This window comes from Mizuhopecten yessoensis, unplaced genomic scaffold (genome assembly GCF_002113885.1).
Source record: "Mizuhopecten yessoensis strain PY_sf001 unplaced genomic scaffold, ASM211388v2 scaffold2249, whole genome shotgun sequence".
NCBI lineage: Eukaryota > Metazoa > Mollusca > Bivalvia > Pectinida > Pectinidae > Mizuhopecten > Mizuhopecten yessoensis.
Window position 1 is genome coordinate 352,890 of NW_018404452.1, and position 25,252 is coordinate 378,141.

Consider the following 25,252-nt stretch of genomic DNA (forward strand, 5'->3'; position numbering starts at 1 on the left):
AAATATCATCACCCTGAGCATTTTGGTTATTCAGAAGAAGTTGTTTAAAGGTTTTTTAATACAATTGACCCCTGTGACCTTGAATATAATTGAAGGTCATTCATTTGAACAAACTTGGTAGCCCTTCACCCAAGCATGCTACTGGCCAAATATCATCTCCCTGGGCATTTTGGTTATTGAGAAGAAGATGTTTAAAGTTTTTGACATATTTGACCCCTGTGACCTTGAAAATAGGTGAAGGTCATTTATTTGAACAAACTTTGTAGCCCTTCATCCAAGTTTGCTTCTGGCCAAATATTGACACCCTAGGCCTTTTGGTTATTAAGAAGAAGTCGTTTAAAGTAAAATATTGACGCCGGACGCCGGACGGACGGACGGACGGACGGACGGACGACGGACGCCGCGCCACGGCATAAGCTCACTTGGCACTTCGTGCCAGGTGAGCTAAAAAGACAGTGTTTGTCTATAATCAAATTATTCTCAAACGTACGCGCGTTTAATTCCTATTTTATCGATAATAACATTTAGACGCTTTTTATTTCCTCATTTTACAGGAAGTTATCCACAGTGAAACACGATATAATGTATTCTAGTCAATGTTGTTTGCTTGTCAAAGTCAGCGCTGCTGAGTGAGCCTGAGTATACAATGGAACGTTAAAGAGACATTAAATTGAATCATGACCTTTTGGGGTCACCTGCATACTGCACCATTAACATCGCTATCAAGTATGTCCTACTAACAGCACCTATACTACTATCAGCAGTAATACCTAGACTTCTATCAGCAGTGTATAGGTCTAGAGCAATGTTTAGGTCGTATCCTGGGCCGATCCATCAGTTTACTACGGGTTCCAAATCACGCCTCAAACACTCTCAGTTTGTGTTACAGCTATTAAAGTTTTTTATTGTACTAAAATATTTACATGTACATGTAGTATGTGATAAAGAGGTTATAATGATATCTCTCTGATTACCTTATATACCTGTTCGTCGTATGGATTGATTTGCACGTGCGACCCAGCATAGGCCATATCCCACACCTACACACACCCGCCTGCACGTGCCAAAATCCGCCAGGCACGCGCCATTACAGTTTTAAAACACACGGTACACACCGCATGAAGTATATTAGTAAAGGGGAGGCAACTCTTGAGACGACAATAAACTGTGATTAAAGGGCGGCAACGCAAGAGTTTTACCATTAACGAAAGCAGCTGGTTTTTGTCGAGTGACATTTTAATTCACCTGCTTAAAACATTCAAACAAGATAATATAGTTCGAACTGTCAATTCAAAGTTTGTTAATGAACATATATACTTACTCAGCTTCTAAAATATATTTTTCAAATGTCGTACATGTAGTTGCATTTTGAAAATGAAATGCACGCCTTCTACACTACTGTTAATGCTTTTTCTATGAGGAAGTTGGGGAGGAGTCTTTTTCGTCCTCATAAATTCAATCTTCAACTTATTTTATTGCATTTTACCCATGGTTGGTTGGTTGACGGGTTTAATTTATCGCCTACATGATTCCACCCATGCGGGTTGTTTCGTCTCACTGACGGAGGTCGGTCTTCTGTCTGCGTGAGGGAAGTTGCCTTCCCTCAGGGGGAGGGGAGGAATCGCAAATGCTATATCCTATCCTTATATATTATGTAATTTTGGGAGACGACTCCTTGGTCCGAAATGGTTGGTAGGTGTGTCGCGCCGGTCGCTGCAACTTTGACTGTTGTTCCTTACTAGTGTTTTTGTAACGTTGGAGGGAGTTCAAAGGGTCAGGAACGCTTAAAATAATGTATACTAATAAAAGGGTACTTATTGTATATATTCAAGTATATATATAATGTTTGTTATGTACCCCGGGTCTCAAACTACCGGTTATGCCCGACAGTAGAGAAACGTCCCTGCTTCCCTTAGGTACAGTACTTCGTTTCTTTGTCACTTGACATATAGGGAGTTTATATCCGCTATATACTATTGTTATAACAATAAGACTCCTTTGGATAGAGATAAGCAACAAAAGTACAATTGAAAACTTTTATCTTTATTCTTCTTCTTATTCCTTAACAACAATCTATTTATCAAATAAGCCATGAAATGTTGACACCATATAAGGAGACCAATGCCTGGTGTTCCACGACACCGGTGGTAGAACATATCACAACTAACTTCATGGCTGGCATAGAGGTAACACATACAATTCTATAGGTTTGTAAACGCTGTGTAAATCAAGCTGTTTATTTATCCCGTCCTGGTCGTAAACAAACCAGGGCCAGGTAAGAGTGTGTCTCCCTCACATATACCGTACATGTATTTCTATGTACCAGTAGACATTGTGCTTAGTACCTAATTAATACACACATACCATTAAACATGTCTGTGGCTCAAAACAGGTGTCAGATCAACTCACGTGTTTAAGTAGCTCAACACATCTGTACCAGTACACATGTACCAGCACATATACGGATTTTGTACACATGTGTCTGTGGCTCAAAACACATGTACGGTATACAAGTATCACTACCTCAACATATGTGTCGCTAAATCAAGACACATGTGCAAACACCTCAACATGTTTAACAACACACATGTGTCTGTTGCTCAAAACATATGTACCAGTACACATGTACCGATAAATCTCCATATTCATATGTATGTGTTTTTCTGTATAAGGACACATGGATCAGTACACATGTGCTTATACATCAACAAAATGCTGTTTCAAGACATATGTGCCAATACACATGTATTAGTACATCAGGGTACATGTGCAGGAAGCTCGACACACGTGCCTGTTTCACCTGTAAGTGCAAGGTTACTGGTACATAAACATGGTCTGTATAATATGTGTGTTGAATCATGTGTAAAAACAAATGTATCTCTAAACTTACAATGTACGGATACACCAGTATCTCAACAATGTACGGATACACCAGTATCTCAACAATGCACAGATACACCAGTATCTCAACAATGCACAGGTACACCAGTATCTCAACAATGCACAGATACACCAGTATCTCAACAATGCACAGATACACCAGTATCTCAACAATGTACAGATACACCAGTATCTCAACAATGTACAGATACACCAGTATCTCAACAATGCACAGATACACCAGTATCTCAACAATGCACAGATACACCAGTATCTCAACAATGTACAGATACACCAGTATCTCAACAATGTACAGATACACCAGTATCTCAACAATGCACAGATACACCAGTATCTCAACAATGCACAGATACACCAGTATCTCAACAATGCACAGATACACCAGTATCTCAACAATGTACAGATACACCAGTATCTCAACAATGTACAGATACACCAGTATCTCAACAATGTACAGATACACCAGTATCTCAACAATGTACAGATACACCAGTATCTCAACAATGTACAGATACACCAGTATCTCAACAATGTACAGATACACCAGTATCTCAACAATGTACAGATACACCAGTATCTCAACAATGTACAGATACACCAGTATCTCAACAATGTACAGATACACCAGTATCTCAACAATGCACAGATACACCAGTATCTCAACAATGCACAGATACACCAGTATCTCAACAATGTACGGATACATTAGTATCTCAACAATGTACAGATACACCAGTATCTCAACAATGTACGGATACACCAGTATCCTTACCATTTCATTGTAATGATACATGTGTATACACATGAAACCACACACTACTGACAACTTCAAATCACATGTGAAAACACATCATGAAACTTTACATTGTGTACACACATATATATGTCAGACTACACAACCTTAGGGTGGCGTCAGCACATGTGTATACACATATATATGTCAGACTACACAACCTTAGGGCAGCGTCAGCACATGTGTATACACATATATTTGTCAGACTACACAACCTTAGGGCGGTGTCAGCACATGTGTATACACATATATTTGTCAGACTACACAACCTTAGGGCTACGCCAGCACATGTGTATACACATATATTTGTCAGACTACACACCCTTAGGGCGGTGTCAGCACATGTGTATCCACATATATATGTCAGACTACACAACTGTTAGGGCGGGGTCAGCACATGTGTATACACATATATGTCAGACTACACAACCTTAGGGCTACACCAGAACATGTGTATACACATATATATGTCAGACTACACAACCTTAGGGCTACACCAGCACATGTGTATACACATATATATGTCGGACTATACAACCTTAGGGCGGCATCAGCACATGTGTATACACATATATATGTCAGACTACACAACCTTAGGGCTACACCAGCACATGTGTATACACATATATATGTCGGACTATACAACCTTAGGGCGGCATCAGCACATGTGTGTACACATATAGATGTCAGACTACCCAACCTTAGGGCGGCGTCAGCACATGTGTATACACATATATATGTCAAACTACACAACTGTTAGGGCGTCGTCAGTACACGTGTACACAGATACATGTTCGGATAACACAACCTTAGGGAGTCGTCAGTACACGTGTACACAGATACAAGTTCGGATAACACAACCTTAGGGAGTCGTCGGTACACGTGTATACAGATACAAGTTCAGACTGCCCATAGGTTCTCCTTTCACTTGTAAGAAGCAAAATCTATATGTTCAGATAACACAACCTTACGGAGTCGTCAGTACACGTGGATACAGATACAGGTTCAGATAACACAACCTTAGGGAGGCGTCAGTACACGTGTACACAGATACAAGTTCGGATAACACAACCTTAGGGAGTCGTCAGTGCACGTGTATACAGATACATGTTCAGATAACACAACCTTAGGGAGCCGTCAGTACAAGTGTATACAGATACATGTTCAGATAACACAACCTTAGGGAGTCGTCAGTACACGTGTATACAGATACATGTTCAGACTGCCCATAGGTTCTCCTTTCACTTGTAAGAAGCAAAATCTATATAAAAAAGGTAAAATATAATATATCTTAAACATAAAAAATAATGAGATTCTGATGTGAGGTGGACTTGTACATCTATTACTTGTCCTTAGTAAATAATCCTACAAAATCCTAGAGCATGTATCATTTTTCGTGCGCAAGATGTCCTACCAAAACATGTCAGAAATCAAATCATGGTCCACAGTTCCAGTCTATTTTTTTCTAATTTTTTTTTGTATTTTTTATACAAATTTAAGACTGTAATATTAGTCCCATTACATGTAGGAGTTTAAACATATCCTCCCTAAACTCATTAAAAACTGCATGTTTCAAAACATACACTTCACAACTTTTTAATATTTTTTTCATCAGTTTTGATTGAAGAAACAGAATGTTTTGATCGATAAGATACATTGTAGGTACACTAGCTTGCCCACGCAGGGAACAACAGGCTCTAGTAAGTTCACATAGTGTTTAGTCAAAACCAAAAATAGCAAAAACAAAAAACAACCAGTCAGTAGTATATATATATATATATATATCTTAATAAATAATAAAATGACTAATTTTCCAGTATGTGTAAAATCAACTGAGAAAACTTTAAAGTGTAAAAAGTGATTGCACAACCCTTCATTCTAATAACAACGAAATAATGTACGGGGGACGCTGCTGTAAAGCCTTGTTTTATAAATGTTATAAATAGTAATATCACAAGTGTATGTTACCATGTACAGGGACTGTTACCATGTATATGTGTGATACCATGTACAGGGGTGTTACCATGTACTGAAACTGTTACCATGTACTGAAACTGTTACCATGTACTTAAACTGTTACCATGTACTTAAACTGTTACCATGTACTTAAACTGTTACCATGTACTTAAACTGTTACCATGTACAGGGGTGTTACCATGAACAGGGACTGTTATGTACAGGGACTGTTACCATGTACTGAAATTGTTACCTTGTACAGGGGTGTTACCATGTACAGGGACTGTTACCATGTACAGGACTGTTACCATGTACTGAAACTGTTACCATGTACAGGGACCGTTATGTACAGGGACTGTTATGTACAGGGACTGTTACCATGTACTGAAATTGTTACCTTGTACAGGGGTGTTACCATGTACAGGGACTGTTACCATGTACAGGACTGTTACCATGTACAGAACTGTTACCATGTACTGAAACTGTTACCATGTACAGGGATTGTTACTTTGTACTGAAACTGTTACCATGTACCCAAACTGTTACCATGTACAAGGGTGTTACCATGTACAGGGACTGTTACCATGTACAGGGACTGTTACCATGTACAAGGGTGTGACCATGTACAGGGACTGTTACCATGTACAGGGACTGTTATGTACAGGGACTGTTACCATGTACAGGGACTGTTACCATGTACAAGGGTGTGACCATGTACAGGGACTGTTACCATGTACTGAAACTGTTACCATGTACTTAAACTGTTACCATGTACTTAAACTGTTACCATGTACTTAAACTGTTGTTACCATGTACTTAAACTGTTACCATGTACAGGGATTGTTACTTTGTACTGAAACTGTTACCATGTACTTAAACTGTTACCATGTACAGGAATTGTTACCATGTACCCAAACTGTTACCATGTACAGGACTGTTACCATGTACAAGAGTGTTACCATGTACCGAAACGGTTACCTTGTACAGGGACTTACCATGTACAGGGACTGTTACCATGTACAAGAGTGTTACCATGTACAGGGCTGTTATGATTTACAGGGTTTTTACCATGTACCGAAACTGTTACCATGTACAGGGCTGTTATGATGTACAGGGTTTTTACCATGTACCAAAACTGTTACTATGTACAAGGGTGTTACCATGTACAGGAGCAGTTATGTACATGGGGTGTTACCATGTACAGGGACTGTTACCATGTACAGGGGTGTTACCATGTACAGGAGTTGTTATGTACTTGGGGTGTTACCATGTACAGGGACTGTTACCATGTACAGGAGTGTTACCATGTACAGGGGTTGTTATGTACATGGGGTGTTACCATGTACAGGGACTGTTACCATGTACAGGGGTTGTTGTTATGTACAGAGGCTGTCACCTGCAAGCGTATTAGAAAGTATCACTTAATTAACTTATACTGTTGTTTATAAGTCATATAAACAAAAAAGGATGTTTAACTTCTATTTATGTTAGAGAGTTGTGTTACAGAACTGAGCACTTCAGGTACAAGACCCTGTCATAGTGTTACTTTACCCTGACATGGTGTTACTTTACTCTCGACATGGTGTTACTTTATTTACCCTGACATGGTGGAACTTTACCCTGACATGGTGTTACTTTATTTACCTGGACATGGTGGAACTTTACCCTGACATGGAGTAACTTTATTTACCCCGACATGGTGGAACTTTACCCTGACATGGTTTTTATTTTATTTACCCTGACATGGTGTTACTTTGCTCTTGACATGGTGTTACTTTATTTACCCTGACATAGTGGAACTTAACTCTTGACATGGTGGAACTTTATTTACCCTGACATGGTGGAACTTTATTTACCCTGACATGGTGGAACTTTACCCTGACATGGCATAACTTTACCTGACATGGTGGAACATTACCCTGACATGGTGGAACATTACCCTGACATGGCGTAACTTTACCTGACATGGTGTTACTTTAATCTTGACATGGTGGTACAGTAGATTCCACCGAAGTTCCTAGTTTGGTTAACATCATATATTCCAAAAAATATTTCTCTTGAATTTTCTGTATGTAATCTAGTTTGTTATATATATATATTTCATTAGATTTTAAAATTTAAATAAACTCATTAATATCATGCTTATTGCCAGCTTCCAAACCTATTATATGTAAAAATGACCTGTTCAGGTTTAAATCTATAACGATTGTGTCTTGTAGTGCCTAGAATATTTCCGTTTTCACACCTTGACTTGGTACAACTGCTGAAGAGGTATCGTCAGTGGACTATATGGTTATCATCTAAGACAAGGGCCATTTATATTAACCTTCTGGAGTCTGATCTCTTAAAAACATTATATGTACATACATTTAAAATTTAAAAAGTTATTTATACAGAGGTCTGTTCATGTCATATTTCACTTCCGATTCCTGTACCACTGCCTGGTACTATGCACTAGAGACAGGTTTTTCCATCGTGACCATAACTTTGGGGAATCATTTCTGAAAAGAAAACCATAACTTGGAGGTTTTTATATAGAAACAATAAAGAAAACCATACCTTGGAGGTTTTTATATAGAAACAATAAAGAAAACCATACCTTGGAGGTTTTTATATAGAAACAATAAAGAAGAAATCAAATCAAATCAACAAAATTGTTCTGAGAGTGAAAATTTTGTGGGTTAGACCAGGATTAAAACGCTGGACTTCAATGTTACACTGTCGCTATAACCAACTGAGCTAGCTGGTCAACGAAAGTGCACTGGCCGATTCTCGCTACAGTAATATCCAAAACAAAATTAAGGGGAGGTTACTGTGTATTTAAGAAAACACAGCGGAGTCTCTAGCGTTTTGCCTGCAGTGGGACAGGGATCCTTAACTGATTCACTCCTGAAGACACATGTGGACTCTTCCAATTCAAAGGTTGGAATAGTTTATTATGAAATTTCAGGGGTGAATGAGTTACTATGACTTGTGATAAATGACTTAAGACATTAAGAAGAATATTGTGTTCTATAACTTGTCATACTGGTACTATACCCCGTCATGATGCTACTATAATTAACCTTGTCATGGTCCGTTGGTAACAGTTTTACTGTTACGCGACACAGCCGTGCCGTTTAATAACTATAGGGGTGTCACAAAATGATCCTACTGGCTCAGACCTACAACAAGTGTCCAAACACAGTCACATCGCCACTGTAGTCACAGGGAAGGTTCACCATTATTACATTATATATGGACATAGTCATATCATTGGTATAATATATGTTTCTTTCAAATTTTTCATAATAAACAAAAAATTGCAAACTGTTCCACGTTGCAGTTTTTTGAAAAGAAAATATACAGGATTTTGATAGCAGCCAGTCTTTCACATATCTTAAAGACTGAAAAGAGGAAATGTTTGAAACATATATATGTATATATTATACAGAACTACAAATACTCTCAAACTCTTACACCCCTATATATATACACAAGCCACTACTTACACCCAACTTCCACCTACACACCCACACACACACGCACACACTAATCCTACACACAGGTGGTAATCACCCGCCATCAAAATATACAAAATATCAACTACCCAGGGGTCTGTCATGCCTGTAGGATATGGATACCAATCCAGAGTCTTCCCAGCTCACAACAAAGAGTCTGCCACATCAGTGGTATGTTAGGGAACCACACAGTGTCTGCCACATTAGTGGTATGTCAGGGTACCACACAGTGTCTGCCACATCAGTGGTATGTTATGGTACCACACAGCATCTGCCACATCAGTGGTATGTTAGGGAACCACACAGCGTCTGCCACATCAGTGGTATGTTAGGGTACCACACAGCATCTGCCACATCAGTGGTATGTTAGGGTNGTCTGCCACATCAGTGGTACGTTAGGGAACCACACAGTGTCTGCCACATCAGTGGTATGTTAGGGTACCACACAGTGTCTGCCACATCAGTGGTATGTTAGGGTACCACACAGCATCTGCCACATCAGTGGTATGTTAGGGAACCACACAGTGTCTGCCACATCAGTGGTACGTTAGGGTACCATACAGTGTCTGCCACATCAGTGGTATGTTAGGGTACCACACAGTGTCTGCCACATCAGGGGTATGTTAGGGTACCACAGAGTTTGCCACATCAGTGGTACGTTAGGGAAACACACAGTGTCTGCCACGTCAGTGGTATGTTAGGGAACCCCACAGCGTCTGCCACATCAGGGGTATGTTAGGGAACCACACGGTGTCTGTCACATCAGTGGTACGTTAGGGAAACACACAGTGTCTGCCACGTCAGTGGTATGTTAGGGTCCCACACCGCATCTGCCACATCAGTTGTATGTTAGGGAACCACACAGAGTCTGCCACATTAGTGGTACGTAAGGGTACCATAGAGTGTCTGCCACATCAGCGGTATGTTAGGGTACCACAGTTTTTGCCACAGCAGTGGTATGTAGGGGTACCACACAGTGTCTGCCACATCAGTGGTACGTTAGGGAACCACACAGTGTCTGCCACATCAGTGGTACGTAAGGGTACCATACAGTGTCTGCCACATCAGTGGTACATTAGGGTACCACAGTGTCTGCCACATCAGTGGTATGTTAGGGTACCACAGTGTTTGCCACATCAGTGGTACGTAGGGGTACCACATAGAGTCTGCCACATCAGTGGTACGTTAGGGTACCACGCAGAGTCTGCCACATCAGTGGTACGTTAGGGTACCATGCAGCGTCTACCACAATCATATGATAGAAAAACACCCAGAGGTTGCCACAAAAAAGGGGGAACCACAAAAAGATCTGCCACAAAGGTATGAGTGGGAACCACACAGGATATACCACAAAGGTATACTAGGGAATCATAGAAGATCTACCATCAAGGTCTTTGTCCATTTATTGATAGTCTTAACACCTGACCTTGTCCATTAATTGATAGTCTTAATGCCAGACTTTGTCCATTAATTGAAAGTCTAAATACCCAACTTTGTCCATTAATTGATTGTCTTCATATCCAACTTTGCCCATTAATTGCATCTTAATACCCAACTTTATCCATTAATTGATAGTCTTAATATCCGACTTTGTCCATTACTTGATAGTCATAATACCTGATTTTGTCCATTAATTGAAAGTCTTAACACCTGACCTTGTCCATTAATTGATAGTCTTAATACCCGACTGTCCATTACTTGATAGTCTCAACACCCGACTTTGTCCATTAATTGATAGTCATTACACCCGACTTTGCCCATTACTTGATAGTCTTAATACCCGACTGTCCATTACTTGATAGTCTAAATACCCGACTTTGTCCATTACTTGACAGTCTTAATACCCGACTTTGTCCATTAATTGACAGTCTCAATACCTGAATTTGTCCATTACTTGATAGTCTCAACACCCGACTTTGTCCATTAATTGACAGTCTTAATACCCGACTGTCCATTAATTGATAGTCTTAATACCTGAATTTGTCCATTAATTGATAGTGTTAATACCCGACTTTGTCCATTAATTGATTTCTTAACACCCGACATTAATTGATAGTCCTAATACCTGACTTTGTCCATTAATTGATAGTCTTAATACCCGACTTTGTCCATTAATTGGTTTTCTTAATACCAAACTTTGTCCATTAATTGATTTTCTTAACACCAGGACTTGGTCCATTACTTGATAGACTCAACACCTGACTTTGTCCATGAATTGATTGATAGTCTCAAAACCTGACTGTGCCCTTTAATCTCTGACCACTGATTTTATCTAAAGACCTGATTTTTTCCCTATTATTTGACAATCTCAGCGATTAACTTTGTCTATTAACCCTTAGGCTGCTACATTGATTTCTATGAAAAAGGGGCCACTGCTGAATTAATTATTGAAATAATGTGCATAACTTGAAAATTGTTGGTTTTCGATTCTAAAGTTGCTTCAGTATTTACCTGTACAGGTGGTAATAATGGTAAAAAAAGGTGAAACTTTTAATTAATCGGATTTAAGCACCAGAAAGATCATTTTAAAATTGTTTTTGTCAGCAAATGTGATTGGAAAATGATAACAGAGATTGTAAACTTCATTAATGACATAAGACGCTGTACATTTACACGGAGATTTTCAGGTAAAAAGGTAAGGTATTTCATCAAGAATTGCATGCGATTTGCTACAGGTTTCAGGTCGTCATTCAATATATTTACTGTCACAGTCGGCATATAGATATATCTTAGCTACGGTCTAGTTTATGATTAAATCATCGATAAATAGTTTGAAGAAATCAATCGGCTCAAAACATGTCAATGTTCAATTCGGCCTCACCTGCAGACGACATGTGCGCCTCGGTCTGCCGATATTTTCATGTTTGCGAAGGGCACAAAGCCGTTCATTGGAAAGTTGCATATTATGTTACACCGATGTCAAACCCTTTAAAACCTTTATTATCATCGTAGGTGACGCTAGAGAATAAATGTTTACCATCATATTCATCACTTCAATCTACACGTCCGCCATTTTCATGACGTTTTTTCCGATTTGAAATTATCTTGCACACTTTGGTTATTACTAGGGTACATTGCCAGGAATATCGAAAGTAATGACAAAACAACCAATCAGAAGCCTTCTACTATACGCTTTCGGGTTTGGTATAGCAACAGTCCGCTTTCACACTTCCTGTTTACTGATCAAAAACCTACTGACTGAGCGCCACTATTGTCGTGCGTAGCACTGATGGCCGGCTTTTCGAAACCACTATTGTGGCGCGTTGCAGCCTAAGGGTTAATTGATAGTCTTAACACCCGAATTTGTCCTTTAATTTATATTGTCAACACTTCAATTTTGCCACTTAAAATATTGAATTTATTCTGATTTGTGTATTAATTGATAATATCAATACTTCACTTTGTCTTTTAACTGATAGTGTCTATACTTCACTTTGTCTATTAACTGATAGTGTCCATACTTCACTTTGTCTATAAACTAATAGTGTCCATACTTCACTTTGTCTATTGACTAATAGTGTCCATACTTCACTTTGTCTATAAACACTGATAGTGTCCATACTTCACTTTGTTTATAAACTGAAAGTGTCCATACTTCACTTTGTCTATTGACTTATAGTGTCCATACTTCACTTTGTCTATAGACACTGATAGTGTCCATACTTCACTTTGTTTATAAACTGAAAGTGTCCATACTTTACTTTGTCTATTGACTGATAGTGTCCATACTTCACTTTGTCTATAAACTAATAGTGTCCATACTTCACTTTGTCTATTGACTTATAGTGTCCATACTTCACTTTGTCTATAAACACTGATAGTGTACATACTTCACTTTGTTTATAAACTGAAAGTGTCCATACTTTACTTTGTCTAACAACTGAATTAACTTGCCATCCAAATTTGTCAAACTTCTTCAGCTTTTCACAGCTAGTAACAGATAGTGGTGACTCTGGACAACAGTCTGACAATGGCAACCCAGGGCATAGTGGTAACCCATGACAACCGTAAGACAGTGGTAACCAAGAGTAACAGTAAGATAGTGGTAACCCAGGGCAACAGCAACACAGTGGTAACCCATGGCAACAGCAACACAGTGGTAAACAAGGGCAACAGCAAGACAGTGATAACCCATGGCAACAGTAAGATGGCAGTGCAGGACACGGTGGTTACCCATGGTGATAGAAATTGGCAGCATAGAGAAATGGATTAACTTCAGCAGTGTATTGTATTACTTAGTAGGTTCCCATCACTAGTAGAAACACTGGTCATAGCCTGGTAGTTTCTCTAAATAAACAAAACAGCACTATAGTTACAGCTGGGCCCTTAACCAATTAATTATTTAGAAATAATGAAATGTTTAGTAAACAATGAGAGACAAGAAGCAGACAGGATGCCCAGATCTGGTCTGTAGTTGGTTATACATTGCAATTTTTTAAAACTACCTATAAAAATAAATAATGTCCTACAGACACCCAACCTTACCCTGTTGAGATTTCAATGAAATATAGTTAGTCACACTGATATATTGAAACAACAAACTTGTGTGAATGCTCCTCATTGCATACTCCATACACAGAACATCTGACCACCAACCAGAACATCACTAACGACCCCTGTCAATATGTATCCTTGTATCCACCTCCTCTGTGTGAGGTCACCTGTCCTCACAGCGTGATCCCTACAGCCCCAGTATATGTGATGTCATCGTAGCCCGTTCTCCATCCTGTCACACTATAGTGTTCCTTGTTCCCTGACTGCATTGAAGTTGGTTGGTTGGTGGTTGCAAATTATATTTTTTTATTTGAGAAAGTACAAGAGCATAGGGAATAAGGTAGCCTCATGCTACTGATCATAATAATCAATGTGTGCGTTGAGGACGACGTCCCAGTCACAACACGGTCCCCCTCTGGCCGTAGTTTTCGCCCACATGGCTGTCTTTGTATCCACATGCCTTTGTTGCTGAGGAGAAGCCCAATGTCCAGATGTGGTAATCCTGTGACTAAGGGCAAAGCAGATATCCGAACTTAAGTCAAAGCCCTCGGATTGCTCCACTGATATCAATGAGGGCATTGTTTTAGTGTCAATGATGCAGTCAGGATCAAGGATGATTACACAGTTCCCTGTCAATGACACTATGGTGATGTCGCCGAAAATAAACGAGGATGCGAGCATTAGTTAGTAAGAGGATGATATGATCCGGCAATCAACGTGACTAAAGCCTAACATCCAAACACAAGATATTCCTTGTTACCAACCACTCACATCCATGTCCGTAACCATGGCGACCAAAAACAGCAATGTCCATCCATACGTCAGTGACAGACACCGTTACCGATCATACTCATAGCAAGCAATTTCAAGAACAATTGACAGCTACACCTGTGTTCATGGCCCCAGCAAGGACCGTAGCATTGATGACAGCTACACCTGTGTTCATGGCCCCAGCAAGGACCGTAGCATTGATGACAGCTACACCTGTGTTCATGGCCCCAGCAAGGACCGTAATATTGATGACAGCTGCACCTGTGTTCATGGCCCCAGCAAGGACCGTAGCATTGATGACAGCTACACCTGTGTTCATGGCCCCAGCAAGGACCGTAATATTGATCCTAATGCTGACCAACATCACTATTAATTAAGTGTTCATACTCTGGGCCACCAACTTCATTCACAAAGAAGAATAACGTCCATATTACTTGGTGCCATCAGCATCACTAATTGGGGGACAGCAATGTTCATACTTGTGGCAACCAACATCGTTAATAGAGGACAGTCACATCTGTACTCCGGGCGATGACATCACTACAGGAGGACAGTCACGTCCATATCCAAGGCGATGACATCACTAAAGGAGGACAGTCACGTCCATATCCAAGGCGATGACATCACTAAAGGAGGACAGTCATGTCCGTATCCAAGGCGATGACATCACTAAAGGAGGACAGTCACGTCCGTATCCAAGGATAAAATCATTAACAGACAGTAACGTTGGTACTCATGGCGATGACATCACTACAGGAGCACAGTCACGTCCGTATCCAAGGATAAAATCATTAACAGACAGTAACGTTGGTACTCCTGGCGATGACATCACTACAGGAGGACAGTCACGTCCGTTTCCAACGATAAAATCATTAACAGACAGTAGCGTTCGTACTCATGGCGATCACATCACTACAGGTTGACAGTCACGTCCATATCCAAGGATAAAATCATTAACAAAAAGTAACGTTGGTACTCATGGCGATGACATCACTACAGGAGGACAGTCATGTCCGTATCCAAGGATAAAATCATTAACAGACAGTAACGTTGGTACTCATGGCGATGACATCACTAAAGGAGGACTGTCATGTCCGTATCAAAGGATAAAATCATTAACAGACAGTAACGTTGGTACTCATGGCGACGACATCACTACAGGAGGACAGTAAGTTCCGTATCCAAGGATAAAATCAATAACAGACAGTAACGTTGGTACTCGTGGCGATGACATCACTACAGGTTGACAGTCACGTCCGTATCCAAGTATAAAATCATTAACAGACAGTAACGATGGTACTCATGGCGATGACATCACTACAGGAGGACAGTCATGTCCTTATCCAAGGATAAAATCATTAACAGACAGTAACGTTGGTACTCATGGCGATGACATCACTACAGGAGGACAGTCACGTCCGTATCCAAGGATAAAATCATTAACAGACAGTAACGTTGGTACTCATGGCGATGACATCACTACAGGAGGACAGTCACGTCCGTATCCAAGGATAAAATCATTAACAGACAGTAACGTTGGTACTCATGGCGATGACATCACTACAGGAGGACTGTATGTTGGTACTCTAGAAGACTAATGACTGACAGCAGTGTGTCTGATGAAGAATGTTTGTAACATCACAGACATCCCCAGAGTTGGTCCTCAGTTCCCCGTCTATCACTAGCTCCGTGTCTATAGGGTAAACAACACCTACAACACGCATCATTACGGCTTTACTCTCTGTAAACACATAAAGTAGCAGGAACTGACATGTTCTCAGAGTTAATTTCTGATTTCAGTATTGGACTGGTATAAACTGGTCTACTCTATCATCTATCATGTTTCAATACATAATATACTGTATATCGGGAAATTTTCACCTTTTTCACTCTCTGTAATAAAGGTAAATTCATCTTTACAGTGAATACAGGTAGGCAACATCATATACATAATAATTTTAGTGATGGGCAAAATTGACATTGGGTGAAAATAGAGTTCATGGGAGAAGGGCGAAAATTTCCTGGTATACAGTATATATAATAATAAAGTAAAAGTTATAGACGTACAGTTACCTGTACAGCTTTGAACACTATGCCACAGATGTACGGTTACCTGTACAGCTTTGAACACTATGCCACAGATGTACGGTTACCTGTACGGCTTTGAACACTATGCCACAGATGAAGTTACCTATACGGCTTTGAACACTATGCCACAGATGTACATTTACCTGTACGGCTTTGAACACTATGCCACAGACTTAGTTACCTGTACAGCTTTGAACACTATGCCACAGGCGTAGTTACCTGTACAGCTTTGAACACTATGCCACAGACGTACGGTTACCTGTACGGCTTTGAACACTATGCCACAGATGTAGTTACCTATACGGCTTTGAACACTATGCCACAGATGTACAGTTACCTGTACGGCTTTGAACACTATGCCACAGACGTAGTTACCTGTACAGCTTTGAACACTATGCCACAGACGTACGGTTACCTGTACGACTTTGAACACTATGCCACAGACGTACAGTTACCTGTACGACTTTGAACACTATGCCACAGACGTACGGTTACCTGTACGACTTTGAACACTATGCCACAGACGTACGGTTACCTGTACGACTTTGAACACTATGCCACAGACGTACGGTTACCTGTTCGTTTTTGAACACTATGCCACAGACGTACGGTTACCTGTACGGCTTTGAACACTATGCCACAGACGTACGGTTACCTGTTCAGCTTTGAACACTATGCCACAGATGAACGGTTACCTGTACGGCTTTGAACACTATGCCACTGACGTACAGTTACCAGTACGGCTTTGAACCCTCTGCCACAGACGTACAGTTACCTGTACAGCTTTGAACACTATGCCACAGACGTACGGCTACCTGTACGGCTTTGAACACTATGCCACAGACGTGCGGTTACCTGTACGACTTTGAACACTATGCCACAGATGTACGGTTACCTGTACAGCTTTGAACACTATGCCCCAGACGTACGGTTACCTGTACAGCTTTGAACACTATGCCACAGATGTACAGTTACCTGTAGGGCTTTGAACACTATGCCACAGATGAACGGTTACCTGTACGGCTTTGAACACTATGCCACAGACGTAGTTACCTGTACAGCTTTGAACACTATGCCACAGACGTACGGTTACCTGTACGACTTTGAACACTATGCCACAGACGTACGGTTACCAGTACAGCTTTGAACACTATGCCACAGACGTACAGTTACCTGTACGACTTTGAACACTATGCCACAGACGTACGGTTACCTGTACAGCTTTGCACACTATGCCACAGACGTACGGTTACCTGTACGGGTTTGAACACTATGCCACAGACGTACAGTTACCTGTACAGCTTTGAACACTATGCCACAGACATATGGTTACCTGTACGGCTTTGAACACTATGCCACAGACGTACGGTAACCTGTACAGCTTTGAACACTATGCCAGACATACGGTTGCCTGTATGGCTTTGAACACTATGCCACTGACGTATGATTACCTACTTGAATTAGAGTGGCTCGTTCTCCTCTGTAGGCGACTGTAATCGAAGTTGTTCATTATCAGGGAAAAATATACTGGGTTCTGTATTTCTCCGCTTTATCTTATTTTTGCTTTTTTTCAACATTGTTGCCTGAAAAGGAAACAGTATTATATTGAAAATTGTAAAATAAGTGAAACAAGTACTGCATTTAACAAATGATTATCTAGGGAATTTGTGTAAAACTTTCTCAAAGACTACTCGCAAGAGGCTCAAGGGACTTGTTCACCTAATTTTCTTTTACTTTTTTAACTGATTGAGTCCTGTGACATGTAACCCAAAATGTGATGCTACAAATATACTATGTCTGAGCCTTACAGTTTTGTAGAAGTTGTGATGAAGTTGTAGTGCCTTTTGATAAAGTGAAGGCAATTTATTCGAACGATGAGGTTTGATGACCTTCTACCACAGACTTAATATCGGGGTTTATGGTTCTGAAGATGAGTGTAAGTCGTCTCAATGGTCCCTTGCGCGGGTATAGAAATCTGAGTACAGTATGTTACTCACCAACTAATCATGGTGCAATTATCAACGAAATCTTATCAAGAAATATTCTGACATTTGTAAGTTATCGGACAAGCATTGCAAGTTTTCAAAATGCGGCAGTTACCGGACAGAAAAAACAGCCATGGGCACTGTTCTTACTATCCGGAGAGAAAAAACAGCCGTGGGCACTGTCGTTACTATCCAGACAGAAAAAACAGCCATGGGCACTGTTCTTACTATCCGGAGAGAAAAAACAGCCGTGGGCACTGTCGTTACTATCCAGACAGAAAAAACAGCCATGGGCACTGTCATTACTATCCGGACAGAAACAACACCCATGGACACTGTCATTACTATCCGGACACAAAACACAGCCATGGGCACTGTCGTTACTATCCGGACAGAAAAAACAGCCAGGGGCACTGTCATTACTATCCGGACAGAAAACACAGCCATGGGCACTGTCGCTACTATCTGGACAGAAAACACAGCCATGGGCACTGCCGTTACTATCCGGACAGAAAAAACAGCCATGGGCACTGTCGTTACTATCCGTAAAGAAAAATCACCCATGGGCACTGCCATTACTATCCGGACAGAAACAACACCCATGGGCACCGTCATTACTACTATCCGGACAGAAAAAACAGCCATGGGCAGTGTCGTTACTATCCGTAAAGAAAAATCACCCATGGGCACTGCTGTTACTATCTGGACAGAAAACACAGACATGGGCACTGTCATTACTATCCAGACAGAAAACACAGCCATGGGCACTGTCATTACTATCCGGACAGAAAACACAGCCATGGGCACTGTCATTACTACCCGGACAAAAAACACAGCCATGGGCACTGTCATTACTACCCGGACAAAAAACACAGCCATGGGCACTGTCATTACTATCCAGACAGAAAACACAGCCATGGGCGCTGTCATTACTATCCGGACAGAAAACACAGCCATGGGCACTGTCATTGAAATTCACTAACACGACTCCTGAAAAGATTGTACTATTTCTGCCACTCACAGCTGTATACTACTATTTTGATCCTGTGTCTGTGACTCATTTACCCCTGAAGACACATTTGAACTCTTCCAATTCAATGGTTGGAATAGTTCATTATGAAATTTCAGGGGTGATTAAGTTAAAGATGTCAATGTTGTTACCTTTAATGCTGATCGTAGTACTACAACTTGGCCGGCTGGCTGAACCCACGGCTCGCCATCAACTTGGACCGGTATGTCTGCTAACAATGTTATCCGTAACTGCAATACAAAAGTCCAGATGAAAATGTATTACGGTATAAGAAGTATGAATCAATTCTATTCTCTTGATCAAAGTGATATAATTTGAACAATTCATAGTTGACTATATTAATCCAATAACCAATCAAAACTGTCCCCTAGTTCAATGTGTATCCCCAGCATAGGCCACTCTGCCTGTGATACTTACATGTCCCCCCTGTTCAATGTGTAGCCCCAGCATAGATCACTCTGCCTGTGATACTAATATGTCCCCTAGTTCAATGTGTATCCCCAGCTTAGGCCACTCTGCCTGTGATACTTACATGTCCCCCCTGTTCAATGTGTATCCCTAGCTTAGGCCACTCTGCCTGTGATACTGACATGTCCCCCCTGTTCAATGTGTAGCCCCAGCTTAGGTCACTCTGCCTGTGATACTTACATGTCCCCCCTGTTCAATGTGTAGCCCCAGCATAGGCCACTCTGCCTGTGATATTTACATGTCCCCCCTGTGCTATGTGTATCCCCAGCTTAGGCCCCTCTGCCTGTGATACTGACATGTCCCCCCTGTGCTATGCTTATCCCCGAGCGTAGGCCACTTTGCCTGTGATATTTACATGTCACCCCTGTGCTATGGGTATCCCCAGCTTAGGCCACTCTGCCTGTGATATTTACATGTCTCCCCTGTGCTATGCGTATCCCCGAGCTTAGGCTACTTACATGTCCTCCCTGTGCTATGCGTATCCCTGAGCGTAGGCCACTCTGCCTGTGATACTTACATGTCCCCCCTGTGCTATGCGTATCCCCGAGTGTAGGCCACTCTGCCTGTGATATTTACATGTCCCCCCTGTGCTATGCGTATCCCCGAGCTTGGGCTACTTACATGTCCCCCCTGTGCTATGCGTATCCCCGAGCGTAGGCCACTCTGCCTGTGATACTGACATGTCACCCCTGTGCTATGTGTATCCCCGAGCTTAGGCCACTCTGCCTGTGATATTTACATGTCCCCCCTGTGCTATGCGTATCCCTGAGCATAGGCCACTCTGCCTGTGATACTTACATGTCCCCCCTGTGCTATGCGTATCCCCGAGCGTAGGCCACTCTGTATCTGTCCCATGTGCACCACGCCTGTGACTCCCACCACTTCAAGATTACCATCATAATGGTTTGGTTTAGAAAAATGGTCTTCTCTCTCGGGGCCCCAAGGATTGGATCCTGACCCCCAACTGTAGAAATATACAAAATCGTTAAATACAAACTGATTATCTCAAAATCACAGAATTAAAAAACAAGAGGCCCATGGGCCTAAACGGTCACCTGAGTCTACAGTATTTATTTTTGTTGTTGAAATATGTACCAATTTGAGTAAAAAATAGTATAATGTGAACTTAACTTTGTCAGGACCATGAGCTGATCATTCCTAGACCAATTTTAAGTGAGATCGGCCTATTAGAACTTAGTAGCAAAATAGCGGCCATGGCAGCCAAATTGTATTTCTGATTGACCCGAAAAATAACAACACTTTGTCAGGACCATGAGGCGATCATTCCTACCAACTTTCAGTTCAATCGGCCCAGCAGAACTTGACTTTAAGTTTGAAATGTAAAATGTTAACGGACGACGGACGACGGACGATGGACGACGACGGACGAAAACGGATAGCAATAGGTCACTTGAGCTAAAGCTCAGGTGACCTAAAAAGTAAAATATTTGGTTGCCCGGAAGTTGATAGATTACCACACAGCATTTTCAGTTGCTTTCATGAAAGCAATCTTCAGTGTATAATTTCACAAATGTTTCTTCTTTCATAAAACTGTACATACCAAAATGAAAAAGTTCTGAGAAGATAAATTAATGCAATGTTTTCAGGAATATTAACTTAGTTATCTGTAATGTCATTTGATTTACACTGTAACAGTGTGTACAGTGTTAACTTTCTCCAATTCTTTTTTTATTCATTAACTCTCTGATGTTCTCATTTCAGTAGTAGAGGGTATATCGGAGTAACATTATTTGATAATGAGAAATAGTTTTTGTTTCTTCAATGTTCCAATAGAAGAGGTCAACATTGGTCGCCTCATAACTATGATCATGCAGTGGGTTAGAGCAGGCCAATACCACTTACCTGAGTATATTGAGTATAATAATGCCCTCTACTGGAGGCAGCTCCACTGGTTTACCGTCCACCTCCAGTCTCATGTGACGATGTAGATCTTTACAAGCTTTTCTGTTCACCATCTTCCGTAAACCAATTTTCAAATACATTCCCTTATTATGTAATCTGAAAAACATAACATGCAAATAATGAGCATACTACATATTATGGGCGGATTGGTCGAGTGGTTAACACATCGGCCTTCCACGCAGACGCCCAGGGTTCGATCCTCGAAGTCGTCGCACGCATGGAATATTCAGAGAAGGTGTTTTTCTCCTGTCCACACAACTCCAACAACCCAGGTGGGGTATAAAATGGTCTGGGGTGGATGTTGCGGTATCTGTGCTGTAGCACTCATGTGAGGTGGCACTATAAATGATGCCGTTGGAAGCACGGTCCCACTTCAAACAGAATCAATACCTCTCCAGCACATGCGCAGGCATACACACATAGGGAGATGTTAGCCAGGTGGCATATGACTAGTAGTTAGCACCTGCTAAGGCAGCTCCTGCCAATTCCTCTTTAATGTAAATGGTAATTGTATTAATTGTTAATCTATGTACTGTAAAGCGCTTTAGAGTGGCTAATTCTAGCTAGATAGGGCGCTATATCAAATGTTGTACATTATTCTAGCTAGATAGGGCTCTTTATTACATACTTACTAATAAATACGGGTTTTTTGTATATGCGATACGACACAATTGCTCTTATAATTACCCGTATCAGCCCTCGCCGTATCACACCCCAAAAGCCGTATCAGCCCCCACCGTATCACACCCCAAAACCTGTATCAGCCTGCAAAATCCGTATCACACCCTAAAACCTGTATCAGCCCGCAAAACCTGTATCACAACACTTTTGGAAATTTTTCGTTTTTCAATATTTCAAAAGAAAAATAGATTATAAGATAGTAGCTTTTATTAGTAAGTATATAATAAACAGAATAATACATGCCTTTTTCCATATCACACCCAGTATCAACCCTCGACCAATACTGGGTGTGATTTGGCAAAAGACATGTATTATTCTCTATATATCAAATGTTGTACATTATTATTATGATATATAGAGAATAATACATGCCTTTTTCCATATCACACCCAGTATCAACCCGAGACTGCAATATCAGCCCAAGGGCCGAAGGCCCGAGGGCTTATACTGGTCGAGGGTTGATCCTGGGTGTGATATGGAAAAAGGCGTGTTTTATTCTGTTTATTATATACTTACTAATAAATCTACTATCTTATGATTTATTTTTATTTTTGAAATATTGAAAAACGAAAATTTCCAAAAGGGGTGTGATACGGGTTTTGTGGGCTGATACAGGTTTTGGGGTGTGATACGGCGGGGCTGATACGGGTTTTGGGGTGTGATACGGCGAGGGCTGATATGGGTAAGAGCAATTGTGTCGTATCGCATATACAAAAAGCCCGTATTTATTAGTAAGTATGTAATAAATATAGCTACAGTCACTCTACATCCAAGCTTTCAGTCTTAGCCCTTCACCAGTGATTGAAGAGTCATCACCCTTATGTCACATCATATTTGAACGCAGGAAGTGCACACATAACTTCATATTGTTATGTATTTAGGTCAATTTAAGGCTTTGTACTACCTTTGTTACATTTCTTCGTCAACTCAGCCTTTAGGTTAATTTACAGAATACATTTGTAACATTGTCTTATTGAAAACGTTTTTTTTATTTCAATTATCACAGATTTTGAATTGTTATGAACGCATACATCCTTTTTTTAACAGTATAAAATGACTTGTACAATAAAAGACGGCAGTACATATGCATGTGTATTACCTGCTATTGAATTTGTCTGGTTTTTCCTCGCGTGCGATGTGGAAGTCGAGACAGAGATCTGCATCGATCCCGATACCAAAGTAATTGTTCATCACAAAGATGGTTGTCGTGTCTTCATTGGTGTTAGCCGAGTTGGTGTCGTTGGCAATCGCCACTCTAGTGTCATTCTGTTCCTTCTCATTGGGGTGAAAAATCACTGTCCACCTGTGTAAGTTACCAATCAGTGTACGGTAGAAACAACAGACGAGTAACAGGCAATTAGTGGTGGGCCGATGGTCAATTATAATTGAAAATTTATTGGTTTTCTCTCATTCTGATTATTGAATACAAATTCGAACTCCCTTTAGTAATGCGTATTGGGCGTATGTAAAGAAACAAGACGATACGGTGCCATGCCTGGCTAATAAAGAACAACCTACCAATTTCCTTTGGTAGGACCAAAGCAACTAGTGGTCGTCTGCGCATGTGTGATTATTTGAAAGTCAGGCATTGATTGATTGTTGCTTACCAGCATGTGTAAGCACCTTAAATGTAACAGCCCTACTACAGTTAATGGTTAATGATAAAATTCTCCAAAGGATTCAAGCTTTAAATTGATATACTAAGGAGAATAATTCTGTCAACCATATATTTTTGTTATAAGATCATATAAGCAAGCATAATCACTGATTCAAGCTTTAAATTGATATACTAAGGGGAATAATTCTGTCAACCATATATTTTTATTATAGGATCTTATAAGCAAGCATAATCACTGATTCAAGCTTTAAATTCACATACTAAGGGGAATAATTCTGTCAACCATAAATTTTTGCTATAGGATCTTATAAGCAAGCTTAATCACCGATTCAAGCTTTAAATTTAATATACTAAGGGGAATAATTCTGTCAACCATATATTTTTGTTATAGGATTCAAGCTTTAAATTTATATACAAAGGGGAATAACCCTGTCTACCATTTATTTTTGTTTTGCAAAAATAACCATGATCTAAAGTTAATTACAAAGGGAAATAACCCTATTGAATGCTTTTTTATGAGAAAGTAAGCATGACCTCCGATTCAATCTTCATCTTTGTTCAACATTATCAAGTTTTGTTATTGTTGCCTCAAGTACTTTTCATTCAACCACAGAATTAACAAATTCAGTTATGGCCATCCATCATTTAATGTTAGAATACAATCAGATGTGTACCATCTATCTACAGCTTGGTCTAACTGCAGTGTATTGGTATACATTGTTTATTTCAAGCTCAGGAAAAGGACAAATACTCTCGTGTTATTGATTTAGTGTAAAAAGCATTACAGGCAGAAGAAGGTCAGAAAGAAAGCATTGTTAGGGGGAGAATTTGAAAGAAGTATTGATTTTTTTGTGATTTTTTATCAATTTTCGTGGATAAGTCATAAATGTTTCTGCGTGACCAAGGGACTCAACTCTAGTTCACCATAAAGTCTTCACAAACCTTGATAAACTTTCTAGATCATTAAGTTCAGTGAACTCTATACAAACTCAATAATTATTTCTAGCAAGGAATAAGTGATCTGAAAAAGAAAATGGGCAGGTC

The 25,252-nt window shown here is 40.4% G+C and overlaps 1 protein-coding gene across 4 annotated transcripts in view; it reads right to left on the reverse strand.

Annotated features, from left to right (window-relative positions):
• Nucleotides 1-15,643: 15,643 nt before the first annotated feature.
• The window catches only part of LOC110445359 (diacylglycerol kinase theta-like), a 47,565-nt gene continuing 37,956 nt past the window's right edge, over nt 15,644-25,252 (reverse strand). For 3 of the 4 annotated variants that reach the window (XM_021489929.1, XM_021489930.1, XM_021489927.1), the window contains 6 exons: nt 23,690-23,893; nt 21,850-22,005; nt 20,785-20,950; nt 19,650-19,748; nt 17,959-18,086; nt 15,644-16,126 (listed from right to left, as the gene is read on the reverse strand). In XM_021489929.1, the coding sequence (XP_021345604.1) occupies nt 17,964-18,086; nt 19,650-19,748; nt 20,785-20,950; nt 21,850-22,005; nt 23,690-23,893 (748 nt within the window). In that variant the 3' untranslated portion in view covers nt 15,644-16,126; nt 17,959-17,963. Of the gene's footprint in view, nt 16,127-17,958; nt 18,087-19,649; nt 19,749-20,607; nt 20,617-20,784; nt 20,951-21,849; nt 22,006-23,689; nt 23,894-25,252 lie in introns of all 4 variants that reach the window. The other variant, XM_021489928.1, reaches the window with a different exon arrangement.